The sequence below is a fragment of the Epargyreus clarus genome, unplaced genomic scaffold, assembly GCF_041222505.1.
Source record: "Epargyreus clarus isolate Ecla_fem2 unplaced genomic scaffold, WU_Ecla_fem_2.2 ptg000001l, whole genome shotgun sequence".
Lineage (NCBI taxonomy): Eukaryota > Metazoa > Arthropoda > Insecta > Lepidoptera > Hesperiidae > Epargyreus > Epargyreus clarus.
The window spans coordinates 9,212,546-9,231,657 of NW_027332209.1; the positions used below are offsets into that span (position 1 = coordinate 9,212,546).

At 33.5% G+C, this 19,112-nt stretch overlaps 1 protein-coding gene across 5 annotated transcripts in view; it reads right to left on the reverse strand.

Annotated features, from left to right (window-relative positions):
- The window catches only part of ASPP (Ankyrin-repeat, SH3-domain, and Proline-rich-region containing Protein), a 401,632-nt gene that overhangs the window by 74,702 nt on the left and 307,818 nt on the right, over nucleotides 1-19,112 (reverse strand). The window contains exon 1 of one of the 5 annotated variants that reach the window (XM_073073379.1): nucleotides 12,049-12,813. The exons of 3 other annotated variants lie outside the window; for them this stretch is intronic. In XM_073073379.1, the coding sequence (XP_072929480.1) occupies nucleotides 12,049-12,747 (699 nt within the window). In that variant the 5' untranslated portion in view covers nucleotides 12,748-12,813. Of the gene's footprint in view, nucleotides 1-12,048; nucleotides 12,814-19,112 lie in introns of those variants that run through there. One more of the 5 variants, XM_073073299.1, reaches the window with a different exon arrangement.

A 19,112-nucleotide genomic window follows, 5' to 3' on the forward strand; every position in this document is an offset into this window, starting at 1 on the left:
GACGATATCGTATTTGACGGCTTAAATAGCAATAAATATTCATCTCAATTGCGTAGCTTGTAAATATATCCGTGCAAAGGGCCGTACTCGAAGCAAAATTGATTAGTCAACATACCGATACGTCAATATGCCAGTCGACTAACACATACGGGCACTAAACTGGCCGTAGCTATAGATTAAATAACATAAATCAATACCAACTAACGGAGTCATGACCATCCCTTAGTAAAGCCATAAAACGTTCAGGTTTAGTGAATTTATCGATTATTCTTGTCAGTGGCATTGTTTGTCGTGTAAAGCATTAATAAGGGCGAGGCTGTGGCTTTCATTAGTCAAAAAACCGATAAAGTGACAGCTTGTTTAATGCCAATTACTATGTTGTACTAATTAACTGAGTTCATCTTAGTTATTTTTATAAAGACCAAAAAATCTGGCTACCTAAAATAAGTAACTGTAAGAGGAATCAATGAATGTTATTTCCACAATTTAGAAGAATTGAACGACACCATCATACCTATATTATTATGTTAAAAAATTCAATAACTTTAAGATTCAATTATTTTAAATTATAGTGAATTCCCAGTAGGTAGGTACTGTATAAAAAGCAGGAAAATTCTTCAAAACGAAAAATCTGTAAAGAAAATAAACATAAAAAATGTTCACTGCACAGAACTTTAATAAAACGTTGTTGAATCCATCAAAATATTGTTTTCGAGGATCTAAAAATTGTATAATTCACTCTCGAATCGCCGAACATTTTCACCGTTGCAATCACTATTGTTCATACGCAAATAAATAAAATTTTTCGTAGTATTGGAAAAAGTTTTTTGTGAACTGAAGTAGAAAACGAACACGTAATTCTTTTACGGATGAATGGTACTCAAAGATAATCTTTGTTACCCCTGAAGACTAAATTAAATGATACCTATAAATGTCTCTCCTTCAGCACTGATTTCGAACCAAAAGCAGCAGCGCTTGACACTGACGTAGGCAGAGTTCTACCACCTTTTACCAATAACACAAAACCATTTTTTTTCTAAACAATCGTCTAGTTGTAATTTAGCCTAATTATGAAAACAACATCAAGAAATTTGACATTAAAAGACTTTGTATATTCTTCAATTTTAACTCGTTGTAGAGATTATATAAAAGAAGGGGTACACAAGCAAAGCCGCGAGTGTTTATAGTCAACATTAATTAAAACAGAAAGTGATTAAAGGATAAGCTGGTAGATTTATTATGCTGAGATAAAAGAGTACTTAAAGGAAAATACAAGCAACAAATTTGACTAACAGCTTATCAGTGATTCGAGGCTTTATACCATGATAAGGAGTTTGGAGATTTATGGTGCTCTACGATGGCTCCAAGCTATCTTAACCATCTTTAAGATATAGAATGTCCTAGTGATATTTTAGATCTTTTTTTTTGAGAATTTATTTAAGACTTGTGAAACTAATGATATTTTAATGTAGATTAAATTATAAACGTGAATACAATTTATCAATACAATAATCCAATTAATGAGAGAGTCATCTCACTACTACTCTTATTTATATTAATGGTAATGATTTAATTAAAATTAATCGTCAATAAAATTTATAAATGAAATTCTTCAAATTGGTTTTTGTTACATAAAAACTGTAAAACTTGAAAATAATTTCGTTTAAATGCTTGAATCAATTTAACATGACCAAATAGTCTACATGGCTACTTTTAATACCAAAAACAGGCATGTTTTATAATATACTAGCTGACCCGTCAAACGTTGTGTTGCCATATTAATAAAAAAAATGTTAAGGATGAACAACCCTTATCACTTAGGGGTATGAAAAAAAAATAGTAGCCGATTCTCAGACCTATAAATATGCACATAAAATTTGGTGAAAAACCTCTTGATTTAATATTTGATTCAGCACGTGCTCGAAAATAACTCAATGATAACAAAATATGTTTTTCAATTCGATCGCAGCGCCAATTGTTGGGAAAAACTATCATTAAAATAGATTATTATTTAATATTTGAAACTGCGATGGTCGCGAAGTCTATCGAATCCAATATGAAACATTCCAAAATCAACAACTACTTACGAATTAAAAATTAATTTAAAAAACCTTTTCCCACGGACTAAATTGTGAATCTAAACCATTCTCAAGCCCCCTTGAACACACACAACTAATTTCATCAAAATTAGTCCAGTTGTTTAGGAGGAGTTCAGTGACATACACACGTACATAAGAAATATATATATATATAAAGATTATAGAATTAGAACTAATTGAATTTAATTATTCATCGCTTTAAATTCCCGATATGAAGTTTCAGCGGAGGCTTCAAACCCTAGAATTGACATGTAAAATAACCACTGCCTTTTCGCCTAAATAAATGAAGCGGCCCTTTGTTCTTTAAATTACCATTATTATAGTGTGAAAAGGGACTTTCGGCTAACTGCCAGTTTTTGTTGGAACAGTACCATTACCTTGTGATACTAAGTAAACGCTGAATAGATAAAGTTTAATTAAAATGTTAATGGGCTATGTAACAGTAGACTATTGTAAAAATGAGGGTATGTCTGTCTGTCTGTTTGTTATTTATGCATTACTATACCATTCACCATAATGAAACATGAAACTTTGGGAAATGAGAACACTCTTGAAAAGATTCCTGGCATAATGCATATGTCCTACAATAGGTATCGCGTATGTGCAAATTATTATCGAATAAAAATTTGTGTATAAAAGATTTAAATGTATAGAAATGCAAAGTTTTTGTAAAAAGTTAAAGTCAATCAACTTTTAGACTTATGTGAACACAAACATTCCGTATGTTTTTGGGATAGTTGTTTCAGTCAAAGTCAAAATTATTTTGCTTTTGTCAAGTTATCATTGTCTACACGTAGGTAGACTCTATCTGATTTAGGGCTATGCAAATGCTTTCCAAGAATGCTTCATAGTATTTTAAAATATCAATCAGTACAATAGAGTAGTATGCCACATATTTGAAATCTCTCCCAAATCCGTTAAACAATCCAACAACCAAACATAATAACTCATATTATCATGCTATACAGAGTACTATAATGCCCCACATAATAAATTTACAGCTGAAAAAGCCAAGGTAATCTTCACCTAACTTAGGGTGGGCGTATCTACCGACATTACTCGTGAATGAATAATTTAAATGGAGGTCACTTAAGTGTTTGCCTACAAAATTATACGAGAGTAAATGTACCTTGGGCCATCGTTCATTATTTAATACTAGATTTACTCCTTTATGCCAGATTAAGCATGGACAATGGTTAAAATAAGCAGTGATAGCCTAGTGGTTAAGAAACTCGGCCTAATCCTTCTCATTATGAGAGGAAACCCGTGCCCAGCAGTGGGACAGTAATGGGTTGTTGGTGATGATGGTGAAAATATCCTTTGTAAATGGGATTGAGAGTTTTGTTTTACCCAAATGCTTAAAAACGATCTCGATTTATTTCTTGCATCTGCACGCATCCTTTGTGGAAGGAAGGGTGGTACATACTGCATGGTTTAAAATATATACCATCATAAATATTGGTAGTGGATTGTTTCGGAGTAGTTTTAATCCTAACTTAATAGAATGGATTTCCGCTAAGTAACGCCAGATAACTAGCTTGAAAAACAGTAAAATGAAAGATAAAATAACTATACAACTATTATTATGCCACAAATATTTACTTACGAACTAAACCATACCTAGAAAATAATTGATTCAAACATAAACTAAAAGCACATTCTTTTTCATTAATAGACAATAAAATGTTAAATATGTTAATTGGAGAACATTCCGTAATTCGAAGACAACACGAAAAAACACTTAAGGTTTTTATTTAATTCTACTAAACTTACTTGTGAAGTTAAGTGATAAGCAATCGTCAGTGCTTTGAATATTGAAGTGGAACCCACTGTAGATCGACTCCGGAGGCACCACCGCCACACCTATTACCGCCTAATAACAGCAGTGTTAAACGCTGCTGTGTTCTGATTTGAAGAATGTGTTAAAGGGGACATAATTTTCCGATGCATTCCAGCTTAGTCCTCAGGGATAGGGGCGCGTCAGTGGCCGACCCGGTAGGAATCCTATCTTATCTGGGGTTGAAATCTGTAAAGATGTCCACAGGTGGAAGTAGCCATTTACCATCAGATGAAATGTATACACAGATACAACATGAAAAAGCGACAAAACACATTCACTGCTAAATTTGGGGCCTTTTTGAACAAATTAAAGCCTGGGTGCTGATGAAGATAAAATATTTAATATGGGTTGGACCCGTCGACGCAGTACAATGAATGTATAATACTCATAAAGCTAATACCTAACACCGCATTTATACATAGTTAAAAAGCCTGTTTAAAATGTCGTGGTATAAATTTAACGGGGATATAAACTAAACATATTTTTACCTTTAGGGGACTGCGGTAAATTGCATTTGTTTGTAGCACAAAACAATGTTATTAATGTTTATGAAAATATAATGGTTTAGCGAAAAAAAGAAAGTCTATGGTTGTAAAAGATGAATTTTAAGAATCATAATTGTATTGACAAATTTCTCATGGCATTTATTTATTCGTAGAGGAATTATTGTCATGCTTCTACTACTACCGACGAGGAAATACCTATAGCTAAGTTGTAGGCACGGATCTGTAATTAGACTCAGATTTTACCTATATGATATTTGGGCATGACGACAAAATAGTTTTACATCGGTTGTACTGATTACTTAATAGTTAGCGCAATTCCTATTTTACGATGAGGACCAAGTTTGAATGCTTAATGCCTTGCTAATGAATCTTGAAATTAGGACAAAAAGCACTTAACATTCCTGTTATAAGGCAGATGTAGGTAAGACGGCAGTACTCACGCAGTGGAAATAAAAAGGATTGCACCTTTAAGTTAGCTACTCCTATTACAAAACGAAACAAAGACCTTATAAGACCCTACATTTAACATTCAGCTAGCGTTCTCTAAAGAAAATTTGTTACATGTGCTCTGAAAATTTCATACGCTCACTTTCGCCTTGTTTCTTTTTACCCATTAGGATTCAAGTGGAGTTTACTTAGGTCTTACTACATTTAATGAGACTTTCTGCTTATAAACAGCTCAGATACAATTTTTATTGAGATTTTTTCATGTGAACTCGATTTTGTCAACTGAACAAATACATGAATGATACAAAAAAGCAACTCTTTTTCAACGTGTGTGAAATGTATGTGACATAAAATACATAGAAATTTTAGCATTTTTCGGAAAATCCTTGCAAAATATACAACAGCAGGAAAATTCAGGCAAAGGAAATCGTTATACATTTTATAGTACATTTCGTGAACGCGGGTATGAAAGGCTTTGAATGGAATTAAATATGCATGTTCGTACAATATCCGGAGAGAAGTGTGGGTAACATTAAGACGGGGTTCAGTAAAAAATGGTCCACATTTTGTATAATAACGTTTGCTTATAGAATTGAGCAACTGACTTGAATTTGGTGTTGGGAATATTCGTCTGTCATTAAAATATTTGCGAAATGTATCTACGTAACATTATTTTTGAATGCATATTGTTTGGTATTTTCGTGTCTTTTATAACATAGTAGGCAATGATATTTAACCTGAATATATAGAAAATTGGCGAAAAAAATATGCCTAGACGATCATCTACGCTTATAAAATTGGATTAGCTTTCATATCTTTTTAGAATTTATTCGTACATAAATACATTCGTGTAACGAATATAAATGTACGTAGAAAACGTTTTAATGACTGAATACAAAAAAATACAAAGAACGGAAAAATAAGCGATACACATTAATTTCATTGAAATGTATTTAGGCCGGTCATGATACGTGATGAGGGTGTAAATTCACAACAGACTTACAAAATCATCAAATTCAGGAATTATTAAAAAAAAATAAATAAACGAAGTTACACAACCGAAACGAAAATCCTAACTTTTCATTTCTGACACGTTAAGGAAAAAACTAAATGTGTAGGTAATTATGGTTCGAGAGCTGTTAACTGAATATTCAGGGAGGGTCCAATTACGACAGTTATCTTCCTTTTGTTACGTATCCGAGCGACAGTGTGAGGTAAAGATGAGTTCGCCTTCTTTGACCCCGTTTCATGTTAAAAATGGACTGAAGAATACATTTGACTCACCATTGTTGAAGAATATAAATGTCCACCGAAAAGTTCAGGTCAGTAGGTGTTTATTTTTTCAACTGAAAAATGTACTCGAATTTCTAACTTCATGTCCGTGTATGTGCACACAAAAATAAGTAGAATATAATAATTATAGCAATAATCTATACAAAAATAGAAGTAAGGGATCTATCATTTACTATAAAATTATTTTTATAAAATTGTCATTGACGCCCTTAACATTTCTAATGAAACAGGAGCTTTACCGGCAGCTCATGTCAAACAGCTTCCCGCGTCTGACGATTAAGGGGCTCGCCTTATATTCCATTTCCACGCAAGAATTGCTGCTACGCGCTAGAAATAGGTGTGTTGGTAGTGCCTCCCCAATCGAATCATAAGTATTGATACAAGTAGTGTATATTGTGAACAATACATGACTTTTAAGCAAAAATGTGTTTCCATTTTTTTTTATTTCTGTACCTACGGCCTTATCTCCAAAATTGATCAGAAATTTTAATGGGACTTTTACGCAAGGTTAGTAAATATAATAGGACGTGGCATGAACTAGTTTTTTCTCCATAAATATAGAATTTTTTTGCACAAAATGAAGAGGGGAATACCGCTTTATTACAGCATCTATTACTTGAGAATTTATTTACATTTTTTCTAGGAAGGGTTCTGGTTCTGTAACACACATAAACACATACATATACGTTAATTCTTTCACATTTCATTAGGCTTGTATTATGTATATTTTTTTATTAATGTCATGTTTGTTGAATAACATATTGTATGAAGTTGCGGTGGATAAGCGTACCTATAACACAGATCTAGAACCAAGATCAGGGCGCTTGCGACTAGTAAATGTGACTTGTGTTAAGATCAATAAAATATTTTTATTTTTTATTATGTTTTTATTATTTTTATAAAGGCAAATCAAATTAAAACACTTTCCTGATTATACTTCATTTCAAAAGTTCTTATAATATCAGACGTATTCACTTTGAAGGAACTCGTTAACGAAACCTCACAAAACAGAAAAATGTCAAGTAAATTACGAAGTTCGAAGAATGTTGGTAAACAAATTAAAAGTTTAATTAAAAGGTAAAAGAACCTTGCAAATTATTATACCCCTTCTATATTTATTCTTCGTAAATTGCAAAATGATTCATGATTCTAAGAATAACTTATTAAGCGAGAAATCGTTTTCCTGGAGTAAAGGATGTTATTAAACTTTTTTCATTATGTCAGTAGGTACGACTTACATTGTCCCTGTAGTTCCAGGACTAGAATAGGGCTACGGTATACCCTGCCTGTCGTAAGAGGCGACTAAAAGGGGGCTTCCGGGATTACGGGCGGCAAGAGTGGGAGCTGGAACCGTCCAGTTAGCGACCCCGGGAAGGATGGCGGTATGTGTGGTCACTGTACATACGAGTATATCCGGTTGCGTTCCGTAGGAGATCCCGGAGTTCTCCAACAAGCGTTGAGGACGGCCACCGGGGGGGTTTTAGTGCGGTAAAAATTCCACATAACCCGGCGTCGCTCCCACGTCGTCGGGTACCTTTTGAAGGTTCCGCTAAGAAAAAAAAAGGTACAACTTACATGTATTATCGTAAGCTTAACACGAGAAATTAGGGACTATTGACTTGTTATTACGGTCCTCACGTAAGAGGGAAGTAATATATTACACGTTTGTATATTGTTTCGTGTTTTTTCTTTTGGAAACAACTAAAATTAATGTGTCTAACTTAATAAGAGCGTTGAAGTAATGCAACTGTGGCTAAGCTTAGGTAGGACTTTAGACTTATCTGGGGCTTAAGATTACAGATGTTTATGTATAATAATAATGACTTACTATCAGTTAAACTGAATGCTCATTAGCTACTTCATATTAAAAAAAAAACTCAGACAATATTATTTTTAAATGAATTTTACCTAATTTAATTCTCAGTACCTTTAAGACACAACTTCAACACTTGGCTCTCAGACTGTTTCTATTCACGACATTTTTTAAAAAGGGAGTGACTGCGCGTTTTTCTTAAAAAAGCGGCGCTTTACTTTCTGACTGACTTCATGACCACAAACGATAAGCGATATTTTTTAATTAAAAATATCTTTAGCGGCGTTGAGCACTTTTTGTGATGGATATAAAATGAACTCGCGTCAGGACACGTGGCTACAACGAAAATTCGTAAGGCAAAACAGACTGCAAAAGTCAAGATGTCATCCGGTGTCAGCATAGAAAAAATATGTCAATCGGTATCAGTTATATTTGTTATTATTCAGGTTAGGTTAGGTTAGGTAGGTTTAGGTTTTGAAAGTTTTAACTTCTGCCCGAACTCCCGGATTGCAACCCGTTGATTTTTTAATTATGTACCACTATAAGCAATACAGGTGAAAGATATGACTCATTATGGCTCGATTAAATATTCGCCCAAAACCAATAGTAATGAGGATTTATTGTATTATCACGATTGTAATGATGTATCATTTTTAAAGGAATAATTCAGATAGTGGTAGAACCCTTTGTGGTTCGATTCCTGCTGTGTTCTGGTTTGAAGGGAGGGGAGGCATACTTTTCCGAGGCGTTCCAGCTTAGTCTTCAGGAGTGGCATTGCATTTTAACGACCTCAGGTAAGAATATCTAATCATATCTGGTGTTGATTAGAGATTTCCATGGGCGGCAGTAGCTACTTACCATCAGGTGGACTACACGCTCGTCTGCTACTACCATATTACAAAACAAAATCCTAAATGAACTCATCTATAGTAAACTATACTGTTCAGTACTCTACTAAGAATTAATGTTGCCTGTGCCAAATATCTCGGCAACAGTATTTTAATTTTATCCTCAAGGCCTTACTTCTACAATCTCAATTACCTCTCTTTGAGCATGTCAGTTCTATACGAAGTTTGTGAGAATGTCTTTACTCGCACATGCCTAGGAAACTTTCATCAACTACGAAACTAACAGTGTGAGAAATCAGAATATAATATGAATCAGAATAGATTCTTTTTTATATAGAAGCAGCAAACAAGCATGCAGTCCAGCTGATGGTGAGTCATGGATGGTATGCCACTCATAGACATCTGCAATCAACCCTTAATTAAACTCCTACCTGAGGGCCGCCACAGATTCCTAAAGTTCCCCTCACAACACCCTTCAAACCAGGACACAGCAGCGCTTAACACTGCTATTATTATGTGTTGCCGTGGTTATATTTACTGCTAGACAAATATTATAAAAGTTATCACTAAAATATCTCTAAGGTTGCAGTCAAACAAGTACCTTAGCCTTAAATGGGCATGAGGGGCGTTATAGAAATAAACATTTACAGAATTCTTTACAGCTCCCCTTACACGTTTTAAGCAATCCATTGAAGACTTTGAATATCCCCGCCTTGTATAGATATTGAGAGGCAAACTTCGCTGAAAGGCGATAAAACGGTCGGTAGGTGTTTACGTAAATGATTCAACATAACTGTAAAATGTAGGTAATGTAATCTACTTAGTGGTATTTAAATATTATTTACATACATATAAACAAATATATTATATTAAAATGTTGTGCTCATAAGAGTATCGTTGAACAATTTTTGTATTATTCGAAAATGTATTTATGGTCGTTTACCGTCGAAATAACTGGTTATGAGTTACTTAATTTTGGGAAATTCCTAAATCTATTCCAATGGAAATTTAATGCAAGTAGTGAAATTATATACAGTGATATAATAGATTACTGGATTATTTGTTGAAAAAATAAAAACTACCTCATAACGATTTTTAAATAAAAATGTAGGTGAACGTGTTCGCCTTTTCAGCACTTCTTGAATACGCCCTTAGTTGGTACTTATTACTTATTTCTCATTTTGAATAATCATTGTAAGTAATTGTTACAAAACAGCTCCTAAAGTTTTGATAGTCGTTATATCAAAGCGGGGCTTATAACATTGAAATAAACTTTATTAAAACGCGATAAAGCTTTTATGTTATGTCATGAATAGATTCCGCCTCCAATACTTGTTCGTCGTTAATTTAACACGTTTAGGTGCAAACGAGAGTCTTGTAATTCAAATTTCAGCTAGAATACAGTTAATAATGATTTTAGACACGGCAAAGTGACGTAAACATTTTATTGCCTATTTTACGGTGCAAACTAGTTATGGGCGAGACCGCTACATCATAACTTCGTTCGCAGCAGGCGAGGACTGAGTTACCAGGTCGCGCTATAGTTCCCGTGGAAATTTTAAAACACTTTGTTTCCTTTTAAAATGCATAATTTTCAGTAAAAACGTAAAGGAATAACCCTTTACGCTTTAAACTAGTTTAAACTATAAATGTACGCTTTTAGTTTAAAGACTTCAGCTTTCTTATTATTTTTTAATGTATATTTTTAAAAGGCAACTAAATACTCAAGAGAGAAAGCTCAAATTCAATTGTAAGCAAAACGCAGCCGTTGAGAAGTTAATGGCTTTTTCGTTTTATAATATTCATTAACTTTCTATTTCATTTATTTTTCGGTAATTTTGGAGTAAAATTTTATGATATTTTCGAAATATATTAAAGGATACTATTTAGGTTAGGTTAGGTAACTTATGGATTTTCTCTCAAATTACACCTAACTTAAAAACATTTACTCTTGATGGAACTCTCGGATGCGTTGTTGATTATGAAGAACATTTTTATCTTTTTCCGAAAACCAGATAAAATCAATTTCACATACAAACAAATTCATTAAGAATGTTATGTCAAATCCTAAATATATATAATAGATAAACATGTAATTAGTACAACCCATAAACATACAATAACTAACCCCAAACAGGATATAAGCTTTAACTAATTTCAGTAAGAGATGATGACTTAGACGGTTTTAGTTTAGTATGTCTAATGTGCGGCTTCCCACATAACAAACAATAACGTGAGCTTTGTGCTAATAATAAGCCAAAAATAGATATTACGAGATCTCTACCAAATTATTGGGAAACAGGAAGAATATTGAGCGTTACTGCGTTCGGTCTTGAGGATATTGAAATAAAGGTTTAAAGTAAGGTAAAATAATTAACTGAAAACGGAATATTTCACTTCCATAAATTTGACTAATCTAACGACTCCACATATACCAAAGTATGTTAAGCGTTTTAAGCCGTAGGTCTTGCCAAACATTAAGACATACATACAAAAAAAAGATTACCTACCACAGTTTGATTCTTATAAATAGGCAATCAAATTTCAAATTACGAAATTTCGTATACAATGTCATTACTAACCCACAAAGGGAAAATAAGAGGTCCAAGACTATTCAAAGGCGACTGCGGTCTCAGAATATTGCAGTTCATTAACATACAGATTGAACCGCACTAGACGATTCAAATACTAGTCGTAATGAACTCAATTCCTTTCACTGACTGCCCGATTGGGTTATATCAATATTGGATTTAAATAGGATTTAATATAAATAATTGTACCATAACGATCGATTGATCAACGACCTTTATATGGTCGTCTTGGCGTCAGGGAAATCTTATGAAGATGGTAAGACCATTTGTGGTTCGACTCCGGCGGCACAACCGCCACACCTATTTCTGCCTAATAACAGCAATGTTAAGCTGTTATGTTCTTGTATGAAGAGTGTGGTAAAGGAAACATACTTTTCCTTGGCGTTCCTGCGCATCAGTGGCTGACCTCATATAGGACCTCAGATAGGACCTCAGATAGGAATATCTTATCCTATCTGGGGTAGATTACAGATTTTATTGGGGGGGAGTAGCCACTTGACACGAGATAAACTGCATACTTGTCTGTAATTCCTATTATACATATAAAAATATTGTTTCTCGAGCCTTACAGATATTATAAAATATAGCTATACCTATACATATCCACTTACCTCATCTTCTGCAACCGGTTCATTGATATCCGACTTCGGATCGCGTTTCAGAAACGAATCATCCGTCATTGTTCCTTCATCAACCAACGTATCTCTACTATTTTTTCTAGAATGATTGATAAGATCAGGCTTATCCGCGTCCATGGAGTTACTAGCATTTTCGTTAGCGCAGTTTTCTTTACCCAATTTCTTATCATCACTTGCGCGAGACTTATCTTCCCAACTTTTAATTTTAAAACATGATATAGATTTTTTGTCTTCTTTAGCTCCGTCCCTGCTCCGTTCATATTCAGCGTTATCTTCGCTTTTATTATATTTTTCTTTATCTACTTTCAGTCGCTTTTTCTTTCCATTCCATTTCGACTTTGCGCTTTGCGAATGTGTACTATCATCGCTAACACTGTCTGAACAAACTGGATTTACTAAAATTTTCGTTGACTTCGCTTTTCGTTCAATCATTCGTAAGTTCAAAAGACTACCCGACGAATCAATATATGTAGGTATAGCGGACAACGTAGGCGAACTCTCGTTAGTATCTTCGCTTAATCGCCGGCCCATTTTTGGTAATACTTTGATCGTTTTCATTACATCTGCTGAATTACGGGTTTTGTTACTAGTTCCGAGTGGCCCCATCGTTACAGGTGGTCCTCCTTTGAACAACAACGCTGTTTCCGTAGGCTGACACACACAAGCTAACATTTTCACTTAGTCATTAGTAACTCAACACTAGTATCACTCACATATTTTTGGTGTTTCACATTACATTTCGTTTATTAGAACCTAATAACATTTTATGGCTGGAAATGTTCTATATAGTGTCTATAGTGATTTTTTCGATTTTAAAATAATATGAGATAAGAAAACTTTTCACAATACTTTTAATGCCTAATTTGCAAAACTTGAAATTAAATTTAGAACCTAGAAATTCCGAGACATTAGCGCATATATCTACATAGTGACATAATATTATGTGAACATAAGAGCGTGGGTAGCAAAATTCCGTCTGCATGGTTTCCGACCGACGTTCTTACATTGATATTAAACTTCCCCCAGATACGGAGACTTATGGCGCATTGTTTCTAGCTGAACGGAGATAAGCATCACCTTAATATCTTTAATACCATAATACCGAATACATTATTAAAGCAATTTACTACGAGCGAGGCACGCCGATAAAATTTTCGACAAATTATCCTGTTTATTAAATTCTGCTTTTATACGGTTGAGTGAATTTTATATCGGTAATTTGTAGGAGTGCAGAGCTAGGATTATATTACTGAAACGTATATAAAACTTTATGGAATAATTTCAAATATCCAATTTCGCTGGCTCCGAATTGGATATCTATACTAGATATCCGTTTGTGGTATATTTATCCTACTATAGGCAGGAACGATACGCTTATGGGCTAACCTAAAAGCCATACATATTAGTGTAGGAATATATTTATATATTATTATTATAATACCGAATAATAGTATATAAATATACTTATTGTAAATGTAATAAAACATAATATTACTATTAAACATACTTTATGGTTAACATCTATTAACATTTAGCTAGAATCTCGAAGTTAAGGGTTAAATTAATTAAGTACTATCAAATGGAGTGAGCAAAACTTTTCCCTCGTGTCGAATACCCAGATGTGGTGACTGGTCTCAAAAGTTTTCGCCACACCAAAAGGATGCTAAGAAACATTCTTCATCATTCAGGTAGGCCTAAAATAGCGTAGGTATGCTTTGTAATAATAATGTTTATTAATTTAGGGGGAAAATTACATGCGCAAAAGAATTACAATTGTTAAGGTAATTAAGATTTTCTTCAAAATAATGACTAAATTATCTGTTGTAAATTATATGCAATACGCTCTAAGTATCACAACGTGTAGATATAAGAATATTTCGAAGCTCATATTAAAACTACTAAGCCTAACTTCATACTATTCTGTTCTATACATCAAGTATCAAAAAGTACCCCGCCATTCTCCGAACGAATTATTTACCCTCATCGCCAACAGAGTCATTTCCAGCTATGACAACAATATTGTTCAAATAGAACTATTTCTAGACAAATAGAAGGCTTCATAGTTCAGAAAACGCTTGTAAGTAAGATTGAGGTCGACATCGGTCTATCGGTAGTAGCGTCGGAAGCGACGAGGGAACTTCATTCCTACCTATCTGTGATTACAGGCTCCATGTCGCTTATAAGTGCTACATTATAGAGTAAATGTAAAGATTAAATGTAATAAAGAAGCGAAGTAATTAAAATAATATGGCTTACTCACGAGTCGATTTTACTATTTCAATTGTTTTGTTATGGTTAATTTTATCTATGCAGCTTAACGAATTACTTGTTATAAATCTATAGTCCTTCATAATATCTTATGGATAAGTACGGAAATAAAAATACAGACGAATACAAATTTACATCGAAACCAAGACATTAAAAATATGTAAAATTTATTTCCACCAGAAACCAAACTTCAAACCCCCTGAGAGTGTATAATTGACAATGTCACCACGCCAACTTTCAGCAAAAAGGGAACGTTCCTACAGTTTACATATATAAAACAAAAAATAACCCGAAGAATGAAACTTGTCCCAAACAATTGACCTTTATCATATAAATTGATACGGTTATTTGCACAAACTATCACTGGTATATTGCAATCAAATTGAGGCACCATCTGGGGCGACGGGCCGTTGATTGATGCCCATACTGTGGGGACACCAACTGATGGATACTACGTCCATCCCTGCTCAAATTTTATAGAGGTATACTCTTGGATACAAAGATGTACATTTACGGACTGAAATAGGTTAGTTTTAAGGCTGGGCTATCTAAATGTCACTTTTCGCGTCATATTACAGTACCTTTAGTAAGAGTTCTTACGTTTTTACGAAAATGACTGTTTTTGTATTTTTTTGTTTACGTATTTGACCATACACTTCTAATCAGCGCCCCTAGCGGACTGTATCAGAATTGATTGGAAATGTATGGGAAATAAGTAAACAAATGCAAAAACGATACAGGTACAAGTAATAATGGTGACAATTACTTAACCGATTTTTTACTTTATACATTTACATATTCTTAGCTTATTACAAAAAAAAATATCCAAATAACGAATATCATAAAACACCTGTTTTTTTATCTATAAAAGGCTATGCTAGTCTAATCATAAAACATTTCAAAGCAAGGCACCAATTTCATATTCATTGTTAGTTTCAGTGAGAGCTTTCTACTGTTCTAAGATTTTGTTTAATGTAACTCTATTCATATGGCTTACAAAAAGCGTTTACATTATAAAATATCTCTTATACTCTCGTGATCCAGCAAAGACATAAGGATCGTTCAAACGCCTGCTTATCCGACCTTATTTGCGTCTTTTTATAACAATATTCGCACTTTCTACCGCGTTTCACGCTACCTCGCATCTCATTAGGCGATAACGAGATGAAATATATTTATTGTTACTGGATAAGGAGTTGCTTGGTGAAAAATATAAACGTATGATCTTAATAGTGGTAATGGTAGAACTATATTATTTCAGGGTTCTTTTTTGTTAATGATCTTTTTAAAAGCGTAATGGCTTTATGAATGAAATAACAAACGTCAGTTTTATCACCTTAAATGATTCTTTTGTCGTTAGTTTAAAAAGTTGATACGATAGTTTGATAATTTGTTAAGGATACATTAGAATATAAGAATATCTTCTTAGTCTTTTAATAAGAATATACCTAAAGTATTATATAAATGGTGCAGCATACATTTTCTTCCTGAGCGCATTAGAATCCAGTCATGTCATATATTTTGTTGAAATATGGTGCAATGATAACTTTTATTAAACAAAACTTTGGACGTTTTCTCGTTATAAAATATCTTGCTGCAGAGTGCTCACGTAGGAAAGTAATAGTGAGGGATTTCATTGTTATTGCTTACCATCGTTTCTGTTGTAAAAATAAAAAGGGGCTAAGGATGGCAAACATTAAGGGATGGTTTAGGTTCATTATTATCCTCTTATTTAGAACTCTGCGAAGAATTGTAAGGACGAATTATAAGATTTGTTCACATACATGGACATGGCACTCTATCCAGATTTAAGGGGATCTGAAGTGTTTTACAGTCCTACTAAATTAATGAATAGGTAAATAATTAATACATTCAAAATTAATTAATAATTTACAAAATTAATATTAAATATTTTTTAAACGAGTTCCGAAAGTAAAAAGTTGACTATCATTATGAATATTTTTTTGTATTTAATTTTAAGGTTAGTGTAACTTCTTATAAAAAGGTCCTTTTCTAACATTTGTAGCAATATTTTTAAAACATACTTTATACTCAAAGTGTAATGTATAATTGAAACAAGTTAACGGTTACAAATTATTATATTAATGTAAAAAATACAAAAATGTCAACTTTACACTTAGTGGCTTTTCATCTCAAATCCATTAAAGACCAGGAAAAGCCCCATTTAAAAGGCGTTATTATTCAAGCCAACGTTCTGGCGGAAAATTAAGAATTTTTGCCACATAATCATCTCACAAATTGTTAGCGAGTGTTAAGTGAAAATACTTTACCGCTAAACCTATTATAATCATCAAGATAAGAGTTAATAATATTTTAAAAACATCTACAAAATCCACTTTGTTTTTGCTACAAAACAAATTTCATTTCAAGTAAGAAATATTCGTCAGGAAAATGTAATTTCGCGTTCATAGCCTTAAAAACCAAACACGTAGCGACCGCGCAAATGAAATGTCATGAAACATTTCTTACGCATATGAAAAAGCTGCGGCGTAAGCGGTGAATGAGCAGAATTTTTATATCTTTGCCAAAAAGAAATCAGTGCGCATAACGCATTTCATAATAATATGAGGTAAGACGAAAGCTGGCGACGAAGCGGCACAAAATTTAATCCAACAATTTCAGTCGCTATACTTGACTTACCCCTAACTACGTGGTTTAAGTTTGCTCCGTTTTAGCAAGTGTTACTGAAAAGTGAATAGACGCAAACCATAAAAAGTTTTTCCCTACGGACTTGGGTTGTCATGGCTCACCTAAATCGACGGTAACTGATTAATAAAAGAGATAATATTAAAGGCAAATAAAATGAGCCCTAAATGACACTTGCAAATTATTTTTCTCATAAACGTTGTGTTTATGAAGTCATAACAGGCACATGTTGAGGCAAAAAGCAATCGGCGAGCTAATTGGATTTTTTTGAAAACGACAGAACATAAAATAAAAGATATAAGTTATCGTTCCGCATTCCCGTTTCTGCAGATAAAAGCTTCATTTGAATTCAAAATTTGTTTTTAAAACTCGCTTCCTTTTCTGTCCGATAATAATATACGTTGATCATTTATCATATCGACTTCAATAAACATTGGAGAAGGGTTGTTTAATATTGTAATTCGTTGCATAAAATGATAATAAAACTCAATCTCTTTAACGTAAATAATGTTTGTGTTCGCGGCGTCTTTGGTTACGTTCATCGCAAATGCTAAATGCATTCGAATCGCCGCCATGATGGCGGTGTAAGTACTTGTATCCGATAATGATCAGGGCATACCACGTGCGCAACGAGGTTTCTTCATTAAATATTGATGTACGAATGTCTATGAATCGATACGGAAGTTGACTGAATTGATTGATTGATTTATTTACAGAATTGATCAATGACAAAGATTTTTTTATGGAATCCAAGGCTATTTGTAACGTTCACTGTTCTATTTCTCCGAGAATTTGGTAAATTTAAACATGGTAGAACTCTTTGTAGTTCCACTCAGGAGTTACTGCTATCGAAATTACCTATTTCTAATATCAGCAAACTTTAATGTTGCTGTGTTCTGCATTGAAGGGTGTGGTAAGAGAGACATTATTATCCGAAGCATTCCAACTTAGTCCTCAATGATAACAACGCATCTTTGGCGTACCCCAGATAAGACTCTTAAACATATCTGGGGTAAATCTAGACTATATACTGTATATAGAATGAATGATTATAGAAGATGAAAATAGTGGTGTGCGGCAGATAATGGCCATTGTTTTAAAATAGAACAGGTATCGCTTATTTGAAACCATGAATTGTATAAAAGAATCGCTCAGCGAAAGAATAGATCGTATTCAGGGAACTGACAACCACCGTTCAGTAGAGGAAATGCACTTTAAAATTCATTGCTATTTCCAATCCTTGGTGGCTTCTCTATAGCTATTGTTGGTTGATCGTTTTCCCTCATTTTTGGATTAGGATATTAAGTTGTATGACGTGATAGCCTAGTGGTTAAGAAATTCGGCCTCTTGATTGAAGGGTCCGAGGTTCAAATCTGATTTTGCACGCACCTTAGATTTTTCAAAGTCATGTGTGTATTAGAAATTAATTGTCACTTGATTAATAGATGAAGGAAAACATCGCGAGGAAATCTGCATACCAGAAAAAAGAAGTTTCAAAGGTATGTGAAGTCTACCAATACGCAGTTGGCCATCGCGGTGGACTATGGCCTAATCCTTTTCATTCTGAGCGGAAGCCCGTGCCCAGCAATGGGACAGTAATGGGTTGTTGATGATGATGATGATGATAAACATTTCACTGTTTCGTGTGATTAAAAGTCTGCACATATTTCATCGGCTTTTTTCTTAAGCTATATGTCTAGATAGATTTGGGATATTATGTTACATTTATTTTCATCCTAGAGCTGTCATGTTATATTAAGTAGAATAGGAGCTCACTATGAACTCAATATTCAGTTAAATTTCACTGCAAATTATAAAATTTCCAAACCAATTAATTGTCAATTGTTACTTTCAAATATTTTTATGCAAGCACACTTTTTATTTTGTGTTTTAATTTCTGAATCAATATAAGTATTTGTGTATTAAAATATGGACAAATAAAAATATGTTATTGAAATATATTCATATAACTAACTTATTACAAGAATTCTTTACTATTTCACCAAATTTTATGTTCGTAAATCTATGCAGGAGTTTATCGATATTAGCCCAATTAGAGTGGGATTTAATATCGAGCCCGCATTCAGATGTCTATATCTATG